The 24,418-nt window shown below is 48.1% G+C and overlaps 1 protein-coding gene across 7 annotated transcripts in view; it reads left to right on the forward strand.

Moving 5' to 3' along the window:
• XRN1 (5'-3' exoribonuclease 1) overlaps positions 1-21,076 on the forward strand; it is a 121,318-nt gene extending 100,242 nt beyond the window's left edge. For 4 of the 7 annotated variants that reach the window (XM_038751112.1, XM_038751128.1, XM_038751137.1 and 1 more), the window contains 10 exons: positions 3,976-4,037; positions 4,255-4,365; positions 6,649-6,774; positions 7,000-7,153; positions 8,049-8,233; positions 9,423-9,536; positions 9,887-9,989; positions 13,102-13,140; positions 13,523-13,683; positions 16,667-21,076. In XM_038751112.1, coding sequence (XP_038607040.1) covers positions 3,976-4,037; positions 4,255-4,365; positions 6,649-6,774; positions 7,000-7,153; positions 8,049-8,233; positions 9,423-9,536; positions 9,887-9,989; positions 13,102-13,140; positions 13,523-13,683; positions 16,667-16,978 — 1,367 coding nt within the window. In that variant the 3' untranslated portion in view covers positions 16,979-21,076. Of the gene's footprint in view, positions 1-3,975; positions 4,038-4,254; positions 4,366-6,648; positions 6,775-6,999; positions 7,154-8,048; positions 8,234-9,422; positions 9,537-9,886; positions 9,990-13,101; positions 13,141-13,522; positions 13,684-14,907; positions 15,142-16,058 lie in introns of those variants that run through there. The other 3 variants (XM_038751149.1, XM_038751158.1, XM_038751120.1) reach the window with 3 other exon arrangements.
• Positions 21,077-24,418: the final 3,342 nt, after the last annotated feature.

Below are 24,418 nucleotides of genomic sequence, written 5' to 3' on the forward strand. Positions count from 1 at the left end.
TCCCAGCGCTTGGTACAGTGCCTGGCATATAGTAAGTACTTAACAAATACCACTATCATCATTAGTAGTAGTATAATGCTCTGCAAAGAGTAAGCACTCAATAAATACTATTGTTTGATTACAAAATAGAGCCTAAGTGGAAAGGTCAAAAGAACTTTCATTAAGTAGCCTAATGAAGAGGAAAACTGAAGGATGAGTTAATGGTTATAAAAGAGGATCACATTCTCTGACTGTGGAAGGCAGGAACTTGGTTGTGGTTTAAAATTTCATCAAAAGAGATTTAGGTGGAAGAATTTAACACTGAAAAGCTGTGAAGCATTAGAATGAAGTACTTTGTAATCTCTATAGCCCTTAAATATCCAATAGAATGCTTTTGTCTGCAAGAGCAGGTCAGGTTGCACAAAGGGTCAGGTGAGTGGTGAAGAATGTTCATTTCATCTATTTTACTGTCTGCATTGCTCCCAAACTAGCTGAGTCTGGATTTAAAACTACCCATTTAATATGATATTTTAGAAGAGAAAGATCTTTGTTTCATTACAAATCAAAATACCTAAAATGTTCACATTACTACATATATGTTCAGTGTGGATACAGTTGTTTTTCATGACAAATACCAAGCCTAATGTTTTTCTGATATTGTCATTGGCATAGAGGTCTTGTTGTCCATTGCTTTTAACATGTTTCTCATTGTGAGTGCACACTTGAATTTTCACACACTCAACCATTCTCTCTCTATAACTTCCATTCCCTTTCTATCAATCGGGTCTCCTCCTGCCTTAAGGACATCTCCATCTGGATGTCTGCCCGCCATCTGAAACTCAGTATGTCCAAGACTGAACTCCTTATCTTCCCTCCCAAACCCTGCCCTCTCCATGCCTTTCCCGTCATTGTGGACGGCACTACCATCCTTCCCGTCTCACAAGCCCTCAACCTTGGTGTCATCCTCGACTCCGCTCTCTCGTTCACCCCTCACATCCAATCCATCACCAAAACCTGCTGGTCTCACTTCCACAACATCGCCAAGATCCGCCCTTTCCTCTCCATCCAAACTGCTACCTTGCTGGTTCAGTCTCTCATCCTATCCCGACTGGATTACTGCATCAGCCTCCTCTCTGATCTCCCATCCTCCTGTCTCTCCCCACTTCAGTCTGTACTTCACGCTTCTGCCCGGATCATCTTTGTGCAGAAACACTCTGGGCATGTTACTCCCCTCCTCAAAAATCTCTGGTGGCTGCCAGACAACCTACGCATCAAGCTAAAACTCCTCACTCTCGGCTTCAAAGCTCTGCATCACCTCGCCCCCTCCTACCTCACTTCCCTTCTCTCCTTCTCCAGCCCAGCCCACACGCTCCGCTCCTCTGCTGTTAACCTCCTCACTGTACCTCGTTCTTACCTGTCCCGCCGTCAACCCCCGGCCCACGTCATCCCCCTGGCCTGGAATGCCCTCCCTCCACACATCCGCCAAGCTAGCTCTCTTCCTCCCTTCAAAGCCCTACTGAGAGCTCACCTCCTCCAGGAGGCCTTCCCAGACTGAGCCCCCTTTTTCCTCTCCTCCTCCCCATCCCCCCTGCCCTACCTCCTTCCCCTCCCCACAGCACCTGTATATATGTTTGTACAGATTTATTTCTCTATTTATTTTACTTGTACATCTTTACTTTTGTATTTATTTTGTTAATGATGTGTATCTAGCTTTATTTTTATTTATTCTGGTGACTTGACACCTGTCCACATGTTTTGTTGTCTGTCTCCCCCTTCTAGACTGTGAGCCCATTGTTGGATAGGAACCATCTCTAGAGGCTGCCAATGTGGACTTACCAAGCGCTTAGTACAGTGCTCTGCACACAGTAAGCGCTCAATAAATATGATTGAATGAATGAATAAATCAATGATAGTATTTATTGAGCACTTACTGCATGCAGAGCAGTGTACTAAGGGCTTGGGTGAGGACCTTCTAACAGAGTTGGTAGATATGTTCCCTGCCCGTAATGAGTTTGCAGCCTAGAGAAATACTTGGGACTTCTCCTATACAGTACAACAGACACCTTCCTCTCCTTTTGGATCCTTGTCCCACCACCTTCGCTCCATAGGACTATAAAAGGGCAGTAGAACAGCTAATGCAGCCCAGGGTTGGCCAGAGCTTTCAGCCACAGTCACTTATTCTCCCTCCTACAGGGACTGTGTCCGACCCCATGATCTTGTATCTACCCCACTGCTTAGTACAGTGTTTGGCACGGAGTAAGCTCTTAACAGAAATCCCTATTATTATTATCATCGTCATTATAGGAAGCATCATGGCCTAATGCCAATAGCACGGGATTGGGAGTCAGAAGATGTGGGTTCTAATTCCACTCCTCCACTTGTCTGCTGCGTGACCTTGGGCAAGACACTTCACTTCTCTGAGCCTCAGTTCCCTCATATATAAAATGGGGATTAAGACTGTGAGCCCCTTGTGGGACAACCTGATTACTTTGTATCTACCCCAGTGCTTAGAACAGTGCTTGGCATGTAGCCAGCGCTTAACGGATATTTTTGTCATCATCATTATTACCTCAAGGCTCAAACAGGGGGAGAGCAAAACCATGCCAGAAGGGTGAGCCGAGTCTAGAGGGGCCCACAATCCTCCCCGCCCCTTCTATCATCATCATCATCAATCATATTTATTGAGCGCTTACTGTGTGCAGAGCACTGTATTAAGCGCTTGGGACGTACAAGTTGGCAACATATAGAGACAGTCCCTACCCAACAGTGGGCTCACAGTCTAAAAGAGGGAGACAGAGAACAAAACCAAACATACTAACAAAATAAAATAAATAGAATAGATATGTACAAGTAAAATAAATAGAGTAATAAATATGTAGCAACATATATACAGGTGCAGTGGGGAAGGGAAGGAGGTAAGATGGGGGATGGAGAGGGGGACAAGGGGGAGAGGAAGGGGATCAGTCATCATCATCATCAATCATATTTATTGAGCGCTTACTGTGTGCAGAGCACTGTACTAAGCGCTTGGGAAGTCCAAGTTGGCAACATATAAAGAAAGTCCCTACCCAACAGTGGGCTCACAGTCTAAAAGGGGGAGACAGACAACAAAACCAAACATACTAACGTTTCTCAGTGTTGGAAGGCCTCCTGGAGGAAGAGAGCTAGCTTGGCAGATCATCAATCGTATTTATTGAACGCTTACTATGTGCAGAGCACTGTACTAAGCGCTTGGGAAGTACAAATTGGCAACATATAGAGACAGTCCCTACCCAACAGTGGGCTCACAGTCTAAAAGCTAGCTTGGCAGATGGGCAAGCTCAATCAATCAATCAATCGTATTGATTGAGCGCTTACTGCATGCAGAGCACTGTACTAAGCGCTTGAAGCACTGTACTGAGCTCATCAGAAAACTGGGGAACGCTTCATGAATTTGCGTGTATTAATGGGGGCCACGGTGGGGGCGTCGAGGCCTGAGGTGATGCCATTGCCTCCTCTCCCAGTTGGGGAACCGGAAGACTGTGAGCCTGTTTTTGGCTAGGGATTGTCTCTGTTTGTTGCCAAATAGTACTTTCCAATCACTTAGTACATTGCTCTGCACACAGTAAGCAGTCAATAAATACGATTGAATGAATGAATTGATGTGGGTGATAAAGGGCCAAAGATTCCACAGAAAGGGAGTTGAGGGGGACAGTGAGTCATCAGTCCGCTGGCAGTCAATCTTAAGAAGCCTGTTTATTTTCCCATGCTAAAAATCATTTCCAGAATCCTTGTGTTGTCTATAGTAAAAAGTTCAACGGGTGAAAAATAAGGATAGCCAAACATGAAGGCAAAGGATGGAGTTGCAAAGTCTCAGTGTCCCCCTGAGCCTATGATGAGATCCTCACAAAGAAGTTGCAGTTTTTCCCTCCCGGGTAGCATTGTTCTCTACATGTCATCCAAGTCGTTTCCTTGTTGTTGCACATCATAACCTTAATTATTATTGTTTCTTTCTAGACAAAGAAGACTGTAAAGTTGCAAAAAATGAAGGTCACTCACATAAGATATTGAATAAGCAGGTAACGTTAAGAACCTTGTGCAGGGAATGTAAGCTTCTCTTTCAATGTAAATGCCACCATTTTTAAACCCGTTTCCCTTTTCATTCTGCTTCTGACAAAGGGGCAAACTTCCCCTGAACAAGACTTAGAGATTCCATTTAGATAATAATAATAATAATGATAGCATAGATATGATTTAGGCCAGTGTTAAATTCCTCTTATTTTTTCATCTGTATAGACTTTTGGAGGAGCTCCTAAATATAACGTTAAACTGTTAAAACGGAACGAGAGCCCAGGTACTTCTGAAATTCAAAAGGCTGTGTCTGATGATCCAAAAATGCATGGAAAGGTAAGAAATGTTCAGCAGAATTGCTATTTGTGACAAAGAATCCCTGAGCGTAATTCTCCCCTTTGTCATAAATTCATTTTTTCTGGGTTGTACGGGGTATGAGAGTTGTGGGTCACTGGGACCTTCTGATTCACAACACCCCTGACCCCACATCCCCATAGATTTGAACTGTTGTTCCCTTCAGTTTATGGAAGTTGAAATTGAAAGGCTGGTCCTTCTTTCTCACCCATCATCATTCTCCCCACCATCAAAGCATTATTCATTCATTCAGTCATATTTATTGAGCACTTACTGTGCAGAGCACTGTACTAAGTGTTTGGAAAGAACAATTTGGCAACAGATAGGGACAATCCCTACCCAAAAAAGGGCTCACTGTCTGGAAGGGGCAGAAAGACAACAAAACAGGTAGACAGGCATCAATAGCATCAAAATAGATAAGTAGAATTCTAGATATATGCACATCATTAATAAAATAAATAGAATAATAAATAATAAGAAGTGTTGTGGGGCAGGAAGGGTGGTAGAGAAGAGGGTGGGAGTAAGAGTGATGGGGAGGGGAGGAGGAGCAGAGGAAAAGGGGGGCTCAGTCTGGGAAGGCCTCCTGGAGGAGGTGATCTTTCAGTAGGGCTATGAAGGGGAGAGGTGTGCTAGTTTGGCATATGTGAGGAGGGAGGGCATTCCAGGCCGGAGGTAGGACGTGGGCCAGGGGTCAGTGGCGGGACAGGTGAGAACAAGGCACAGTGAGGAGGTTAGCCAAAGAGGAACTGAGTGTGTGGGCTGGGCTGTAGAAGGAAAGAAGGGAGGTGAGGTAGGAGGGGGCAAGGTGGTGGAGAGCTTTGAAGCCAATAGTGAGGAGTTTTTGCTTGATGTGATGGTTGATTGGCAACCACTGGAGATTTTTGAGGAGCGGGGTGTTGTGCCCAGAGTGTTTCTGTAGAAATATAATCCAGGCAGCAGAGTGAAGTATAGACTGAAGCAGGGAAATACAGGGGGTTGGGAGATCAGAAAGGATGCTGATGCAGTAATCCAGTCAGGATATGATGAGTGATTGTACCAAGTACCAACAAGGTAATGGTTTGGATGGAGGTGAAAGGGTGGATCTTGGCGATGTGAAGGTGAGACCAGCAGGTTTTGGTGACGAATTGGATGTGGGGTGAATGAGAGAGCAGAGTCAAGGATGACACCAAGGTTGCGGGCTTGTGAGACGGAAAGGATGGTGGTTCCATCCACAGTGATGGGAAAGTCAGGGAGAGGACAGAGTTTGGGAGGAAGATAAGGAGCTCAGACTTAGACGTGTTGAGTTTTAGGTGGTGGGCGGACATCCAGGTGGAGATGTCCTTAAGGCAGGAGGAGATACAAGCCTGGAGGGAGGGAGAAAGAACAGGGGAGGAGATGTAGATTTGGGTGTCATCTGCATAGAGATGATAGTTGAAGCCTTGGGAGCGAATGAGTTCTCCAAGGAGTGAGTATAGGTGAAGGACTGAAGGGGACCAAGAACTGATCCTTGAGGAACCCCTACAGTTAGGGGAGGGGAGGGGAGGAGGAGCCCATGAAGGAGACTGAGAATGAACAGCCAGAGAGATGATAGGAGAGCGAGAAGAGGACAGAGTCCCTGAAGCCAAGGTTGGATAGCGTGTTGAGGAGAAGGGGGTGGTCCACAGTGTCGAAAGCAGCTGAGAGATCAAGGAGGATTAGGATAGAGTAGGGGCCATTGGATTTGGCAAGAAGGAGGTCATTGGTGACCTTTGAGAGCTTTTTCAGTGGAGTGTAGGGAGCGGAAGCCAGATTGGAGGAGGTCCAGGAGAGAGTTGGAGTTGAGGAATTTGCAGCAGCGAGTGTAGACGACTCGTTCTAGGAGTTTGGAAAGGAAGGGTAGGAGGGAGATGGAGCGATAACTGGAGGGGGGTGGGGCACATGCCCTCTTTTCCTTTTCTCCCACTCCTTTCTGCGTCACCGTGCTTTGCTCTCTTTATTCACACTCCACCAGCCCCACAGCACTTATGTATATATCCATAGTTTAATTTATTTATATTAAAGTCTGTCTCCTCCTCTAGACTGTGAGCTTGCTGTGAGCAATGATTGTGTCTGTTATATTGTACTCTCCCAAGCGCTGAACACAGTTCTCTGCACACAGTAAGCGCTCAATAAATTTGACTGGTCACGGGAACTACGTTGTTCTCTTAAACGGTTAAATAACAAAACATGTCATTCTTGTAAATACAGTTGGTTGATGGATTTTGATTGATCTCTCTCACCATCTCAGAAACCGTGTTGTTCTCATAGGCCGACACTGGACTTGAAAACTACCTCGGGTCCTTGAAAGTCTCGACGGGCGGCGAAGTGCAGTCGCCCCGCAGGGAAGAGCAAGCCCAGAGTGAGGAACACCTGTCTCCCCAGTCCTTCGCTATGGTCTGTATTTGAACTGCCCCGTGAACTAACAGCCCGTGACCTCTTCCGGGGTGGATTAGGGCCCGGCCATCGTTATTTCTTTCCGCTGACATGATCACTCTAATGTTCGTGCAATCAGGGTACCCTACTCTCTCAAGAGTGTGATTTTTTTGTAGAGCAAAAGGGTTTTTAGCAATCAAGCAACGTGACTTGATTGCGGCACATTTGATATCTTTCCCTGAACAGAAAGGAACACAGATGCTGAAAGAAATCCTGAAAATCGATGGCTCTGACACCGGAGAGAGCAGGAATGAAGCGAAGCCGGGAGCCGGTGAACTTCCTTCTTCGGGCAGAAGGCATTCACATGGACCTCCCCAGCCCAAGCAAACCAAGAAGTTAGGTATGTTGTGGCGGTGGGTGTCGTTTAGTCATCTTAAAATAATGTAATGAAATAATAATGAAAGTGGGCTTGTTCTGTGGTTGGGTGTGAGATGTGGACTAGAATGAATACATTTTCACCGATTGAGTAATGAGAGAGGTACTCTTCTCTAGCTCTCGATATATGTGTGCTAGTCGTTTTAGGTCTCAGGCCCGTGCTCAGTCCACTAGGCCTCCTGCCTGCTACTAAGCTGGGTCCTTGGTAGCTTTTCATTGTGAAACTAGACGGATAATGATAGTAAGAATGGTGGTGGTGTTCATATTTAGTAAGCCTTATGCGAACCAAGCTCGGGCCTCACCTCAAAATAATGAGCTCCCAGTCATCATCACTAATGAAAAATCAGCACCCACATGAGACCCGTCTGGGGACAGTACTTTAGAGAAGCAGCATGGCTCAGTGGAAAGAGCGCAGGCTTGGGAGTCAGAGGTCGTGGGTTCTAATGCCGCCTCTGCCACTTATCAGCTGTGTGACTTTGGGCAAATCACTTAACTTCTCTCTGCCTCAGTTCCCTCATCTTCAAAATGGGGATTAAGGCTGCGAGCCCCAGGTGGGACAGCCTCTTTACCTTGTATCTCCCCCAGCACTTAGAACAGTGCTTGGCACATAGTAAGCGCTTAACAAATACCAAAAATTATTATCATTATTATTATCATTAAAATGCACTAGCAGTCTCCCTCCTGCTTTCTGTGAATCTCAGTTTCCTTCAGTTCAACTGCCCATCTCTTAGTCTCGGCCTTTGCCTTTCCGAGGAAGCCTCATCCGATAAACGGTCGCTCCCAACTGGTGTCGTTTGGTGTCTTTTCGTTTCCATAGCAGTCATTCACACAGGCTCTTGATTTTACCATTTCTCTCGTAGCCGCTCACATGCCCAAGCCTCATGGTTCCGGAGGCCATCACCACCCTCCAGCTGTGGATGCGTTGGGCCGCCCCGTCGTCAGCCAGCAGCAGGCTGCCATGTCTACCCCTGTGGTCGAACTCTCTCGCCTCTGTTCCCGCATGGGAATGCCACAGCCCGACTTCTCCTTCCTCAGAACGTCTCAGGTAGCGAGCTGCACTTCTGTGCGCCCGCCCGGGTCTGCCCTTTCACAAACGTCTTTTCACCGGCGCTGGGCACGTTGCACCCGTGGGCAGGGCATGTTGCTGTTTATTGTTATGTTGTACTCTCCCAAGGGCTTAGTACAGTGCTCCGCACGCGGTAAACGCTCAGTAAATATGATTGAATGAATGAGGGACGTTCTCTCCTGCCTTGCCTCCCCACCTTCCGAGACCTGAGCCGAGTATTTCCAATCGGGGGTTACCTCGATGCCATGAACTGGATAGGCAGCCGTGTCCAGCCATCCCTACCCCTCCTCCCTCCCTCTCCCTCGCTCTATAACCCATCATTAGGTTCAATGGAAAGAGCGTGGTCTTTGGAGTCAGAGGTCATGGGTTCAAACCCCGGCTCCACCAATTGTCAGCTAGGCAAGTCACTTCACTTCTCTGGGCCTCAGTTACCTCATCTGTAAAATGGGGATGAAGACTGTGAGCCCCCCAGTGGGACAACCTGATCACCTTGTAAACTCCCCTGCGCTTAGAACAGTGCTTTGCACATAGTAAGCGCTTAACAAATGCCATTATTATTATTATTCTCATGGTTCATGGAGCTCCAAGAATCTGACCCAGTGCTCTGGATACAGCATGCTCAGTTTCTCTTTTGCTTGATGATGATTAGCCTATATCGGGGGACCCTGGGGGAATTAGCGTGGCGGAGTGGATAGAGCACAGGCCCGAGAGTCAGAAGGTCATGGGTTCCCGCTCCACCACTTGGCCTCTCTGTTGCCTTGGACAAGTCACTTTACTCCTCTGGGCCTCAGTTACCGCATCTGTAACATGGGGATTAAGACTGAGCCCCATGCGGGACAGGGACTGCTTGTATCCACCCCCGTGCTTAGTACAGTGCCTGGCACATAAAAAGCACTTAACAAATTCCTCTAAGGTTACACCCATCTTCGGCTTCCTTACTTACCTCCATGGCAACTTGGATCTCTCATCTGTTTCCCCATTGCCCCTGGGAAAATTTCCAAGTGGCTCCAGGAGCAGGAGGCCAGGCCATGCTTGTTAGTAGTGCCAGTCTGAAATCTTTGGGGACGCTGTGCCAAACCAGGCAGAGAAGCCGAATGGCAGGTTTTTTTTATCGCCCAAGCAGTGCTGGGTAGGATAAGTCACCTGAGTGCGCTCTTCTTTTTCCCAGACGATGACCATCTGCCAGGTCAAACTGCCCAACGGCTTGCTCATCAACGGGCCGCAGTGTCATTCGGAAAATGAAGCCAAGGAGAGAGCAGCGTGCTTTGCTCTCCAGCAGTTGGTAAGAGCAGCCGCACCCTCCTCGTTAGACTTGTCCACTGTGGAGAGAGCGGGCCCTCTGTGGCCCAAGCCAGCTGCCCGGTCCCAGTCAGCAGGGAGGCGAACGCTGCAACCGCAGATACCTTCGGGGCCCTGCCATGCCCAGGCACTGCTGGCTCTCACCAGGGTCCCTTCTAGGGGGTGAGGGTAGGGGCATCGACCCAGTGTTTGCAGTAAGGAAAAATTCATTGCCACTGTCAACCTTAGGATTTGAACCCAAGCCCACGAGTCCCCATAATTGGCAAGAACAGCAAGCGCGGTTCTTCTAACCGCAGGCTCTTTCATAGCATGTTTTTTGTAACACTGTCTTAGAACCCTTTAGGAGTGAATTTTGCCTTTCCTCCGCCGATGTTTCCAACTTACCCACCTGCTGTACCGCATGGAACCATTCCTCCAGTCTTTCCCCAAACTCACGGTAAGTCCTTAAATTTTCCAAAAATGGACTGTGTTGGTTGTATTGGCATGGTATGAGGTGATTTATCATCCATCACCCAAGTAAATTAAGTATTCAGTAGTTTTCCTGCTGCGAAGCAGCCTGGCCGAATGGAAAGAGCCCGGCCTTGGGAGTCATAGGTCGTGGGTTCTGATCCCAGTTCCGTCACTTGTCAGCTGTGTGACTTTGGGCAAGTCGCTTAATTTCTCTGTGCCTCAGCTACCTCATCTGTAAAATGGGGATTAAGGCTGTGAGCCCCACGTGGGACAACCTGATTACCTTGTATCTACCCCAGCGCTTAGAACGGTGCTTGACACAAATACAGATACCATTATTATTATTATTATTTTTATTATCTCAACTTTCTCATCACAATAAGCCCTCTTTGTGGTTTCCCCTATAAGGATGTAAACAAATATTTAGACTGAAAAAAACAGGAGGGAATTATCCTCTTGGCACCTGTGCAGTGCCAGTTCAGTGGAGTAATATACACATTTCAGTGCTTGCTCATGGGACTGAATTGGGATACTCTGTGGAACGATATCTAAATGAGTTACAGTGATTGAATTTTGGGAAAGCTCAAAGTGGGATTGGGGGCTGGGAGAGACCTCCAAGAGGGTGAGGCCGAAAGCCAGGAGGAAAAGACAGAGAGACAGAGAAACAAAGAAAGGAAGAGAGAGGGATGAATGGGGAGGTCAGGGATCACGTAAATGTGTGTGTTTTGTGTGTACATACCTGCATGTACACACTTACATCTCTCCCTTTCACACTGCTCTCGTCCATCTGTTTGTACTTCCTCAGCCATCTCTGCCACAGTGCTCTTGGTTTGGTGGATTGTGTTGTATTTGCAGTGGCAACAAACTGACACAGTTCGTGACACAGGTAGATCCAGGAAATAATGCAAATGTGACCAGGCCAGCCACAGTTGAGGAGAAATCAGGACAGCCTCCCCAGCACTTCCCCTTACCTGTTTGCTGGGCCACCACCACCAACCTCCCAGTGGAAACTGGTCCCACAGGCTATTTTGAGGGTGGTTGGACAGGACCCTGCAATTCATCACCATTCCACCAAATGCAGAAAAGCCTTACATGAGGCCAGAGTAGCTGATTGCCTCCCTTTTCAAGTGGAGTGGCTGCCCTGGACCTACTGAAAACTTTCCTAGAGCAGCTTCTTGCCCTTTATGTAGGAAATTGATTGGAGCCCTAGAAGCTCCCAGGAGCAGAACAACAGCCCTTAAGTAAGTGCCCCCAAACATTAAGGGTTAAATCCAGCTCAGTCAATCAGTGGTATTCAGTGAGCACTCACTATGTGCAGAACACTCTACTGAATGCTTGGGAGAGTACACTATAACAGAGTTGAGAGACATGGTCCCTGCCCACAAGCAGCTTACAGTCTAGAGGGAGAGAAAGACATTAGTAAAAAGAAATTATGGAGCTGTTCGTAAGTGTTTTGGAGCTGAAGGTAGGATGAACTTCAGGTACTGAAAGGATCCAGATCGAAATGCATAAATGATGCAAGAGGGAGAGAATATGGGCCAATGAGGGCATAATCGGGGAGGCCTCTGAGTTGTATTGGCAAACAAGTTACATGTCCTTTTTTTCCAGTGGTATTTAATGATATTTGGTACTGTGTGCCGGGCACCGTACTAAGCACCAGGATAGATACAGGATAATCAGTTCTGGGTGAGAATATGCTAGAGACTCTTTTCAGGGTTTGATGTCTCTTTTGAAACTTGCGAAGAAAAAGTTGACAGTATTTTTTGATGCACAAATAATGCCCAGCCCAGGTGGCCGTCTTCTGAGGCCCCAGAATGATGGACGGAGTGTGGTTCTTCTGGGCACTGACCCAGATGTACTCCTAAATTCCCCCCCCCCCCCCCCCAGTGTCCATTACAGGCCACTTGTCCATGCATGTATTCAAACTCTCTTAATTGTACTGATATTTTGAGCTGCCCATCTTCCATAGGGAATGAAGTCCATGTGCTTAAATTCCTGCTGGGGTGAAGTACTTCCTTTTGTTTGTCTTAGAGCTACCACCCCCCAGCTTCAGAGGGTGCCCTTTCAACTTGGTTGGGTAGGATTTGGGGGACAACAGTTTCTTGTTCATCCTTTCCACACCTCCATGGTTCTGGAAACTTCAGTCGTGTCCCCCTTCAGCCCAGATTTTGTTTCTCCATCCCCTTGAGTTTCTTCCCTACTCCAGCTATATTCTGTCCTTTCTAAGATGCAATATCCAGAAGGACACATAGTGTATAGCATGAGGGCAAAATTCTGCCTGGGGGTTTTTGTGTACTTTAAAGACACAGTTTAAAAAATACCGGACTAACAGTATTCTGCATTTGGAGAACTGATGCTGTCGTATATGTGTGAGAAGCAGCTTGGCATAGTGGAAAGAGCACAGACCTAGAAGGCAAGGGAACTGGGTTCTGCTCCCAGCTCCATCACAGGCCTGCTTTGTGACTTTAGGCAAACCACTTAATTTCTCTGCGCCTCAATTTTCTCTCCTGTAAAATGGGGATTTAATGCATGTTCTTCCAAATGCTTAGTACAGTGCTCTGCATACAGTAAGCAGTCAATAAATACGATTGAATGAATGAATGTTCTCCCTACCGCTTAGACTGTGAACGCCGTGTGTGAAAGGGATTCTGTCCAACCTGATTATTTGTATCTACCCCAGCTCTGAGTTCAGTGCTTGCTTGGCACAAAGCAAGCACTTGACAAATGCTACAGTCACCATTATTTATTTATTCATTCATTCAATCGTATTTATTGAGCGCTTACTGTGTGCAGAGCACTGTACTAAGCACTTGAGAAGTACAAATCGGCAACATGTAGAGACGGTCCCTACCCAACAGCGGGCTCACATTATTACTATTAATAGTCCTCGACTCTTCTTTCCAAGACTGGGTGTGACTTCTGTTCCAGAGTACTTAATAATGCAATAAATATAGGAACGAAACTGAGCGAAGGACCCAGAAAAATGAGTTTTGTTTCCGTAAAGGTGAGTGTTAGAATGTAACTTATAAGTAGTCTAGGATCTGTTTCCGTGAGAGATGTATGATTTCCAGACCGGAGCTCTCTTGGTTTTTTTGTAGGCTGGGACCACTATGGAAGCAACATAGCCTTTGGGGCAGGTGAGATCCTGAAGCTTATTTTGTGCCCTAGCTTTGCCCCAGGGGCAGTTAACCTCACAGCCGTGTAATTACTGCATCCTCTCTGGCGAAGACCCCTTCTGAGGGGGTGGGGAATCTAGACGGGTGGCGACACAGGACAGCGAGCGTGGTACCACTTTTCCCATCGAAAGTACCCGTTGACTAAAGTCATTCCCAGAACTGAGTCGATGCCGTCGGCTGGCTTCCGGGCCAGAGCGTCTCAAGCCGGTAGGGCGAAAAGTAGGCTAAAAGTAGACGTGGCTTTACTCTTGCCCCGGGAAGGAGATGGGTCCTGGGTTCGGAGGGCTTTACGCCATTCTGTCTTGCACCAAAAAATAACGCCTTCTTTCCGTGACTTTTGCAGCTAACCTTCTGCCGCCCTCGCCGCACATCTTCAGTTCGGTGCCGTGGGGAGCTCCGGGGCCAGTTCCTGGAAAAGCGTATCACCGGGCAGCCTATCCCGGGAGCGGGTCACTCGCAGGAGCCGGGCCCGTGGGCCCGCATAATCAGTTCATCCCTCTGCAGGTAAGTGGGGAAAGGAGCTCGGTTTCTGTTACCCCTGCTCTAGAAGCCGGTGGGCACAAGCCTCCAAACACACGTTGGGTCAAATCGACCTCCTGTCTCCCGGGCGTGTGGGCAGCTAATCCGTTAGGAGTGGGGAGGTGGGGGATGGAGTGTAGGGAGGAACGTATCAGCGCAGGCTAGTGGAAAGAACCTGGAGTGGGAGACAGAGAACCCAGGTTTTAATCCCCGCTCTTGCTGTGTGATCACAGACAAGTCACTCAGCTTTTCAGGGCCTCAGCCTCTTCATCTGTAAAATGAGAATGAGGTACCTGCTCTCCCTACCTCTTAGATTGGGAGCGTCACGTTGAACCGGGACTATGTCCATTCTCGTTATTTACCCCAGCCCCCAGGATGGTACTTTGGCACAGAGTAAGCTCTCGGTAAATACCGTTTTTATTATTATTACAAATACCAGTGAACTCCGGCTTACCTCCACCCTACAATACGTGACACGTAATGCACCGACGACTAATGTAACTCAAGATCTTTGAGGCCCATCCTTCCCTGCTCCAGGCAGCTTCCCTGTCCCCTGTAGATTCCCAACTCGGGCCCTGCCGTGAGCGCCTGCTGTGTACAATGCAATACTAAGCCCTTGGGAGAGTACAGAATTGGCAGACATGGTTCCTGCCCTCAAGGAGCGTACAGTCAAGCTGGGGAAACAGACACCTGAATAAATTGCATGTAAGAGGAAGCAGCAGAGTACAGAGATTTGAACACGTGCTCTGGCTGTGAGGGGTGGGGGGCATGTGAATACCCAAGTAGTCAAGAGGCACTGGTTGGGGGAAGGATGGGGAAATTAATCAGAGAAGGCTTCCTGGAGGACATGGAGAGAATGCTGATGTGCTGGATGTGAAGGGAAAGATAAGAATGAGACACAGTAAGTAGGTTGGTTTGAGAGGAATGGGGTGGGCAAACTAGAGTATAGGGGAAAGGAAGGGGAGTAAGTATGTGGGGAGAAAGCAGACCACTTGTCAGGAGTTTCTATTTGATGTGGAGAGAAATGGATAACCTTCTCTCTTTGGTTTCTCTGGCCCTGCCTCCACTTCTACCCAGTATTTACTGATTGTTTCAACCAGCGAGTCCCTAGTGTCCTACCCAAACCCCATGCTGCCAGTGATAGGGGGGTCCCATCTGGGTCCCTCTTGATGACCAGACTAAGGTCCTGCCCTTCCTCCTCGCCTCAAGGTTTCTATCGACAGCGTCACCGGGGTCATCACCAACGTCACCTGGGCCGAGACCTCGCTCGGGCAATTGCTGAATTAAACTGATAAATCCGAAAAACTGTGTGGTAAAATAACTGTGAGGACCCGACACTGGCTCCCTTTTACCCAACTGCTTCCGTTTTTGCTGCTCTCCATTGGCTCCCATCTCTTCTCTCCTTGCAGCTGAAAGTAGTGGTGTAGTGGTGGGGCTGGCCATTCTGCCGGAGTTGGGAGGTAGGGGAGGGAGAGAGAGAGAAACAGAGGGAGAGGCAGAGAGACAGAGGGAAGGAGGTAGGGACGGAGGCTTGCCACGAAAGTGGGAGCTGACAGAGCCAACGACAAGCTTAGCTGGGCTGAGCTGGCTCCTTGCTATTTAGAGCAAGGATTTGAGGGCCAGGACTCGGGCATCTGGCCATCAGGGTCCTGGCTGCGGCCCCATAATAATGATAATAATAATAATAGTTATTATTATTATGGTATTTGGTAAGTGCTTACTATGTGCCAAGCACGGTACCAAGCGCTGGGGTGAATACAAGCAAATCGGGTTGGACACAGTCCCTTTCTCTCATGGGGCTTACAGTCTCAATCCCCATTTTACAAATGAAGGAACTGTGAGGCCCAGAGAAGTGAAGTGACTTGCCCAAGGTCACACAGCAGAGAAGTGGCAGCGCCAGGATTAGAACTCATGATCTTCTGACTCCCAGGCTGGTGCTGTATCCATTACATCATGCTGCTTCCATCTCCTAGCTCCGCCTCGTGCCAGCAGCAGCGATGGAATGGGGCTTGACGGGAGACATGCCAGTTTATTTTACCCAAAAAAAAAAAAAAACAAAATGGAATACCGGGATGCCTGGAGGCGGGCAGGAGGGACAGGGGTGAAGGGAGCCACATTTGGGGTGCAAAGGTATCAGGAAAGTCTTGAAGAATAATGGAGGGAAAAGAACCAAAGGAGGGTGTTGGCACCGAATTCATTCAATCGTATTTACTGAGCGTATTTATTGAGCTCCTACTGTGTGTACAGCACTGTGCTAAGCACTTGGGAAGTACAAGTTGGCAACATATAAAGACGGTCCCTACCCAGCAGCGGGCTCACAGTCTAGAATGATCTCGTTTCATTTTTAATTGCGAGTACAGCTCTCGTGGGGGCTGCTTCCGGAACAGAACCAAACGAATTGCTTGAAAATCTCTGGAAAGCTGAGCTCCACAATGCAGTCACATTTTTGAGGAATGCGTATGGATTTATTTATCATCATCGGTATTTATTCAATGCTTACTTCGGAGAGTACAGTACAACAGAGTTGGATACGTTCCCGGCCCGCAACGAACTTACTCGGGGTTAGCGTGTGGTATTGTTATGAAATGTTAAGTGTCTTAGAAGAGCCCTGAAATGGCCAGTTTGGGTGAGTTGGCATATGGATGTTGTTTACGTAGAGGGCTCCTGGACTGTGTTAAACTACATAGCGATTTACCAGGGGACATTTGCCAAGTGGAATTTATGGTAGTCAAGGCGTTTGTTATTGGAAGGCTGCCCGATTTTTTTTTTTCCCTGCAGTAGAAAAAGCCTGTGATGTTTCTGTTTGAAAATCACAAGCTTCTTGCGATCAGAGTGGGTGGCACGCCAACCCAGTTTCACAGTCTAACGTTCAGCAAATCCAGGTTCTCTGGAGGTATTAATTAGGGCCAGTTCAGGCCTGGCATTCCCCGGCCTCGCGCTTCGTTAACACTCCCGTCCTGCTTCCCAGGTGACAAAGCAAAGGGCGGCCAATCGGAAGAACTGGGAGAGCAGGGAGGCCCCCAGCCCTTCTCAGCCCGCCCCGACCAAAGCCGAGCGGCCCGGCCCTCCTGACGCCGCCGGTAAATCCACACCCCAGGACCGGCCTTCAACTTCGTCCTTAAAGTCGCCCCCAAATCCTTCCCCGGCCGCTTCCTTTCCGGACAAGGTAGCCCCTCCCAGCTCGGGACGGGGCCGGGATAAAGCGACCCCAACCTCTTCTTCCAGGAGAAAACCCAGGAAATTAGCTGTCAACTTCGGAGTCCCCAAACCCTGCGAATGAACACGGACCCCTGCCCGTTCCTTCCCCACCCCGAGCTTTCTATCGACAACGTCGCCAGGGTTAACCCTGGGCCGAGACCTCGCTCAGGCTGTGGCTGAATTAAACCGATAAATCCAAAAAACCGTGTGGTAAAATAACTCTGAGGACCCGAACCTAAACGCAAGGAGACGGCCAGGTTCGTCTCGTCCCCGGATGTCAGACCCGTGCAGGGGATCTTTGGACTTAGTCGCCTCGGTTCTAGATCCTCGTACGTCTCTGAGGCAGATTATGGGAGAGGATTTAAACAGTCTCAATTTATTGTTACCGTTCTTCAAATTTTATCTCTTTTTAAATAATGTACCAAGTTATGGGAGTAGAAATAATTGCTTTAATTTATTTGAATTTTAGGGTACATTATAAATAGAACATGATTATCGTGCCGTTGCCCGTTTTGTATACAGTTTGGTTTCTAGCCAGGTTTTTGACCAAAGCAACTTACCAGGTCTCAGACTATCGATCTCGCTTTTGGCCTAGAACTATATTAGGTGGTTATTTTTCGGCAAGGATTGAAATAGGCTCTTGCCGAAGAACTGTCATTAGTGATCATTAATAAGATGGTCAAAGGGAAATAGCTACAGGGTACAGTGACTGCCCATTCACCTTCCCAGGGATTCTCGTGCGAAGGTCGATCGCCTGGGCTGACTCTGGTTATCTCCCTTGCGTTCCCAACTCCCGAATTTACAAGGAAGCACCAAGCCCACTGTATCACAGTCCTTGGTTCACCTCTGGCCCTGGAGAGTGATTTTTTAATTTTTATCTGTTTTACATTATGGTTATTTAGACATTTTTTATGCATATTAGAAAGGAGTATCTGTCTGGGTGCCACCCCTTGAAAAAAATCAAATTACCTTTTTTGAAAAAAAAAAAACCATACAAAAAAACCAGCATGACCCAAGTAAAGTTTCCATCAGGGTCACTTTCTTTCCTGGCTCCTCACCACAGGTATGATTGCAAGAGGGCACAGACCTAAGGCTGGCATGATTTGAGCCTCTTTCCCTTCTAGTTCTTCATTGTTAACTTGGAGCTCTTCTGCTGTGTGACTACAAAGCTCAGGTTCCTGTTCAGTGGGCATGGCGTCAATCCCTAAGCAACCTTTTGGTGCCCACTGAGCAGGGAGGTGGGTCCGATCGCGCGTGTGTTTGTGTGTGCACACTCCCGCTGTGGCCTTCACAAATTCCCTCCCTCCCCATTCTCTGACCCTGTGGGTCACTTAGCTTCCAGTTGTTGGGCCACTGATTCTTTGACTATAAAAATCCAGACTTCCACTTTGGAATCCAAGAATTAGGTCTGTCAGAAGCAGCGGTATCCAGCACCCCCTGTTTCCAAGTGGATAAGTCTTCATTCCAGATAGACGGCAATTGGCACTCGCATCGATCCAGGCTCCAGAGCACAGAAGACCAGACAGTTGCCATTTAGGCTCGGGTGGAGGATTTGGGGCTGTGAGGGTGCCCTTCCAATACCCCAGCACTCACGAAGGAAAGGCTACTACAAGGAATGTTAGTTTTAACTTAAAGCTTTTCAGTCTAACCAAAGGATTTCCTGCTAAAGCCTTGGAAGTGTTAGGCTCTGTGTGGCCGGTGCCCTGGGCCTGCATCCCTAACTTCTATGCCAGTCCAATCCCGCCCCGTCGAGCCTCCGCGATGACTGGGAATAGGAAGCCGCTAGGGCCTGCAGTCAGGATGCAGCCCGGTTCAACCTGGGCGAGGGGAGCAGGCGAAAGAGGGGCCACATCCCGGACAGACCCGCTCCAGGGGTTGGGGATCCTTAAGCCCTTCATCTTTGTCTGGTCCAAGGCAGACTGGGTCAAGCCTGGAATGCTCTTCTGGTCTCCAAGGAGGGCAGCAGAAAAATCGCTTTGCCGGGGGTCACTCTCTTCTCCATATCAGCTGCCCGGCGGAGGGGGAGAAGTGCTCAGCCCAAAGAGTTTCTTGGGCTCCTCCTCTAGGACTCGTTGAGGCCGTTCAACACTGCGGTTCCTCACCCGCCTCCAGATGCAAACGGACCCATCCCCTGGGCCGCCGTGAGCGTGGCTGCAAGTCGAAGCCTCCGAACTCGAGTCCACCTCCCGGAACCTGCCAGCTGTCCTGGCTCTCGGCAAGTCGGCCCTCTGCGGATGGGCTGTTTTTGCCGGGCCAGGCTCTGCAAAGACTGGAGTCGTAATCCTCCCGGAACAAATTCCGCACTGCCTATCCCATCCCCCGGTGAATCTTTGTTCCAATGTATGGACGAGATTGTGACCAGTTGGGACTGGAAATCCAATTTTCCCTTGGGAAGAAATGACTCTTTCAACCATTTTATGGTAGTTCTCTTGGGAGCAGGTGTTGGTTTCTTTGGCCCTAGTACCCTGGTACTTCCTAATGGAGCTAGCCTGCTTCTCCCAATTAAACAGAATCCTTTCCAAGCAAAGGTAATGTATTTCTAGGCCCTTGGTCTGGAGCCACACTTCGAGCCAGTTCCAAATGCCTTCCCGCAAAGCAGAGCTCCTTGCCTGCTTTGTCATCTGCTTCTGCTTTGGGAATAAAGCGTAGCCCTGTCCCATCTCCTGGTCAGTGCTTGGATGGCGGGTGCACAGCTTTCTCCCTGGGGTCCGCGTTTTCTTGAACTTATCTTTTCCAAGGGCGACATTCATTTCGTAAAGAACCCAACTTTGGTTTGCTTGGGGTGGAGTCTGTTTTTCCCACGTTACCCAGTTACTTGCCAGCGAGCCTCTGGAAGAAGACTTTTGAGAATCAGCTCCTTGAAGAAAAGAGAAGGTTTGAAAACTTGTTGAACTGAAAGAACATGCTTCCGCTGCATCTTTGGCTTTCAGGCCAAATCGAAGGACCTCCAGCTGTTGAAGCTTGCCTGTGCATTGGGTGAGATAGATTGGGGGGAACGCGGGTGAGGGGAGTTACCTGCTTGACGGAGAAGGTCCTAAATTCCAGAGGTGGGTCCACGCTTTTCTGTGGGATCACCTAAAACCCCAATATTTGGGGCCGGGTGGGATGAGGCTATGGAGTGTACTCTGGGAGTAGGTGGCCCCTTTTGCGTGCCCTCTGAGACGTTTGAGCTCTTGTCCCCTTCGCAGGGGGAGCAGGGCGTGGGAGAAATTCAGCTTCCGGGTGACTCGTGGGATCAATACTATCCCAGAGTAATCCACGACTGGCCACCATTTAGGGCCCGTGGGCTGTTGGGTTTGGAGGCCCAGATCCATCGGGTGTGGGGCTAAGAAGTTAAGTACGCTGAAAATATTCCATTTCACTCAATGATGCCTTGCGCTAGGAGCGCATACATGTCATTAAAGTGCAATTCATGGAGGAGACTCCAGCTCCTCAGAGACCACTGCTGTGGTTTGGCTTTGTTTTGAAATCTCCATTAATAGGTAACTTTTTTAAATCCGCGTGTTTGTTTTTTCCAGTGCTGTATCCATCGCCAGCAATCATGCCTGCAATTCAGTGTCATGGGCCGGGATTCGGTCTATCTGAGGCCAGCGTGTCCGTGCCCACCTTCCGTCTCCCCAAAAGAAAAATCTCCTTCCTAGGGAGCCTCTGCCCCAGTTTTTACTTCGCAACTGCCTAGAGAGCTGTTGGCTCTTCCCTCCCAACTGCCCACTTTACCCTACCTGGAACCGGGATTTGGTTTATCTCCCTCATCGGACCCGAAGGGGACAGGTTGCATCACCCCTCCGGAGAGTCTCCTCTTGTTTTGATTTTAGTTCATCCCAGCACAACTGAGTGTTTGGTTTGTCATAGATAGAAATATTTTATAAGTACTGGAATTTTTCATTAGATCTTATACAGACAGAGCAGTATTTTATTAAAAATCCAAAAGGGAAGACTTTTATGTGCTCATTTTTGTAGTTCTGATTTTTTTTTTAAATGCGTTTTCATCGTCCCCCCGCCGAGTAAAATGTTTTAAATCTGCATCTGATTGGATTCCGAACGTATTTTTGTGTTTCCTGTCGAATTGTGCATTTATGAATTTTTAGCATGTAGTTTGCCTAAAGGACTGTGCAAAAAGTATTTTGAAATATGACTCCTGAGACACTGAAAAAAAAATAAAGCAACCAAAAGATGAAAATGCCGCACTGAGCTGTTATTGATGCCTGCGGAATGACTTTCTACTCTTTGTTTATTTTTCTGCTTGGTTAAAACATCTGAACTTTCCCTTCCTCCTCTCCCCTCTTCCTCCCTGCTCATCATTCCCAGATGCCTTTCCGGAAACATAGGCTTTTTGGGCCTGCCGGTTCAAGGAATCCCTCACTAAAACGAGCCACACCACTTGCACACTGAAACAATTTTCTTAACACCATTCCTAAAAGGGCCGAGAAAGATTCATAAGCGCTCAATAAATACGATTGATATGTGAACAGCTAAAGAGAAGAAAAATGAAAGGAATGAGAACAGTCCTCGGAGACACGCACGTGGGATGGTGATCCTGGGCATCCCGGATTTGGGCTGCCGTGGGTTTTCCTTACTGGAGCAGCTTTCCCGGCCTGACCAGGACCGGCCCCTGGGAAACTAGAGTTGGTTGGGTGAATAATGAATCCTTTCAGGAACACATCTGCTGTTGCGCTAAATATCCCGTATTAAGCGCTGCAGCAGGAGGGGTGGTTCAGAGCAGGTCGAAAGGAACTCACAAGGGGGGAAAAACACGGAAAACAAATACAGTCAGTCAATCCTATTCATTGAGAGCTTACTGTGTGCGGAGCACTGTACTTAAAGTGCTTGGGAGAGTACTATATAACAATATAATGTAGGTTATGCATGAGACCTATGACATATTCCCTGATCACAGTGAGCTTACAGTCTAGAGGGGAGACAGACGTTAATATAAGAGGCAATCCCTACCCAACAGTGGGTTCGTAGTCTGGAAAGGAAGCAGATCAGGGTGACACAGAAGGGACCGGAAGAAAAGGAAAAGAGGGCTCAGTTACGGAAGGATTCTTGGAGGAGATTCATTCATTCATTCGATCGTATTTATTGAGCGCTTACTGTGTGCAGAGCACTGTACTGAGCGCTTGGGAAGTACAAGTTGGCAACATATAGAGATGGTCCCTACCCAACAATGGGCTCACAGTCTAGAAGATGTGCTTTCATTAGGACTTTGAAGGCGGGGGGAGTACCAATCAATCAATCAATCGTATTTATTGAGCGCTTACTGTGTGCAGGGCACTGTACCAAGCGCTTGGGAAGTACAAGTTGGCAGTATATAAGACAGTCCCTACCCAACAGTGGGCTCACAGCTGTCAGACTTGAGGAGAGAGGGCTTTCAAACAAAAGGCAGGTCTTGGGCAAGAAGAGGCAGGCACTGCACCGTGCCCCAGCCGACGTCCAGAGTCACCTGGCTGACCATTCATTCAATCGTATTTATTGAGCGCTTACTGTGTGCAGAGCACTGTACTAAGCACTTGGGAAGTTCCACCACTACTCTGTGAGTCCCTGGGGCTGGCAGGTTTTTTGTTTTGGGAATTTTTTTTTCATGGTACCTATTAAGCGCTTACTACTTGCCAGTACTAAGCTTATCAACTTGTACCTCCCAAGCGCTTAGTACAGTGCTCTGCACACAGTAAGCGCTCAATAAATACGATTGATTGATTGATTAATCAGGTTGGACACTGTCCAGGTCCCACGTGGGGCTCATGGTCTTCATCCCCAATTTACAGATAAGCTGAGACCCAAAGAAGTGAAGTGACTTGCCCAAGATCACAGAGCAGACAAGTGGCAGAGCTGGGATTAGAACCCAGGTCCTTCTGAATTCCAGGTCCATGCCCTATCCGTTAGGCTGTGTTGCTTCCAAGTTTTTGAAGTGAACTTTTCATTAGAAAGAATCCATCCCGGGCTTAAAGCAGACCAGGGCACAGCTATCCATAAATAATCGCCCCAGTCAGATACAGTTGGTACTTTTGGACTCGCTTCAGAGACTCTTCCAGGAAACCTGGCATCAGCACAGCCCCCTGATAAGACTGCAGTTCTAGCTCTTCTGTCCCGTGACCCCCAACCACTGAGGTGCCCCGGCAGAGTCCAAGTAAGCCCAGCACCCCGACATAATACTCTATTTTAAGTTCTTGTCATGATAAACTCTGTGGCCTAGTGGATCGAACATCGGCCTGGGATTTGGAAGGACATGGCTTCTAATCCCAGCTGCCTCTTGTCTGCTGTGTGACCTTGGGCAAGTCACTTCACTGCTCCGGCCCTCGGTTACCGCATCTGTAAAATGGAAATTGAGACTGAGCCCGCGTGGGACACGGACTATGTCCAACCTGATTACCTTGTAATCTATCCCAGGGCTTAGAAAAATGGCTAGCACAAAGTAAGGGCTCAGCAGATACCATAAAAAAAACCCCACACAAACACCATTTTATTTAGTCCAAACTTATTTTCCCCTTGGGTTCCATATTTAATGCTTTTGGAAAAGCAAATGAACTGAGTGGATGCCACACCCGTGTCCGACTAAAAGTTTTTCTCTGTGAAGATGACATGTGTGGAACAGAGACATTATAAGAAGTATAACCTAAAGAACAGCCATCAAATGTGCCCCTAGTTGCAAGCTAAAATATATTTGATCTTGCCTTTGTACAGTGGTCAAAAATAGCTGTTTGCCTTTCAAGCTTATTTGCAATATCTGTACCTTAATCAGAGAATAAATGGGCTTTGTCCACCAAATTCACGAGTGCCCTTCAAAATGCCCTCCCCACCTACTCACCCGCTGCGGCAGAAGCGTGGAGGCAGAGCCAGGGGAGGGCCCTGGAAGCAGCTTGGCTCAGTGGAAAGAGCCCGGGCTTTGGAGTCAGAGGTCATGGGTTTGAATCCTGGCTGTGCCACATTTCTGCTGTGTGACCTTGGGCAAGTCACTTCACTTCTCTGTGCCTCAGTTCCCTCATCTGTAAAATGGGGACTAAGACTGTGAGCCCCCCCGTGGAACAACCTGATCACCTTGTAACCTCCCCAGCGCTTAGAACAGTGCTTTGCACATAGTAAGTACTTAATGAATGCCATTATTATTATTATTATTATTCCCTCACGCAGGGTTTGGGCCCTCAAGTCCCCTTGACCGGACTGAGGTTCATCCGTTGTTTACAGTGGGAGATGTCAACATCAATCTCCTAGCTCAGAGGCCAGTACTGAGAAGCAATTGCAGTGAATCAATCAACCAAGAGTATTTATTTAGCACTTACCGTGTGCAGAGCACTCTACTTAAGTGCTGGGGGGAGAACAGTTATGGTATTTAAGCACTTACTATGTGCCAGGGACTGTACTAAGCTCCGGGTTGGACACAGTTGCTGTCCCACGTAGGGCTCACAGTCTCAATCCCGACTTTACAGATGAGCTGGTTGCGGGCTGGAATGTGTCTGTTGCTATACTGTACTCTCCCAAGCGCTTAGTACAGTGTTTTGCAAACACTAAACACTCAGTAAATACA

Source organism: Tachyglossus aculeatus, chromosome 1 (assembly GCF_015852505.1).
Source record: "Tachyglossus aculeatus isolate mTacAcu1 chromosome 1, mTacAcu1.pri, whole genome shotgun sequence".
Lineage (NCBI taxonomy): Eukaryota > Metazoa > Chordata > Mammalia > Monotremata > Tachyglossidae > Tachyglossus > Tachyglossus aculeatus.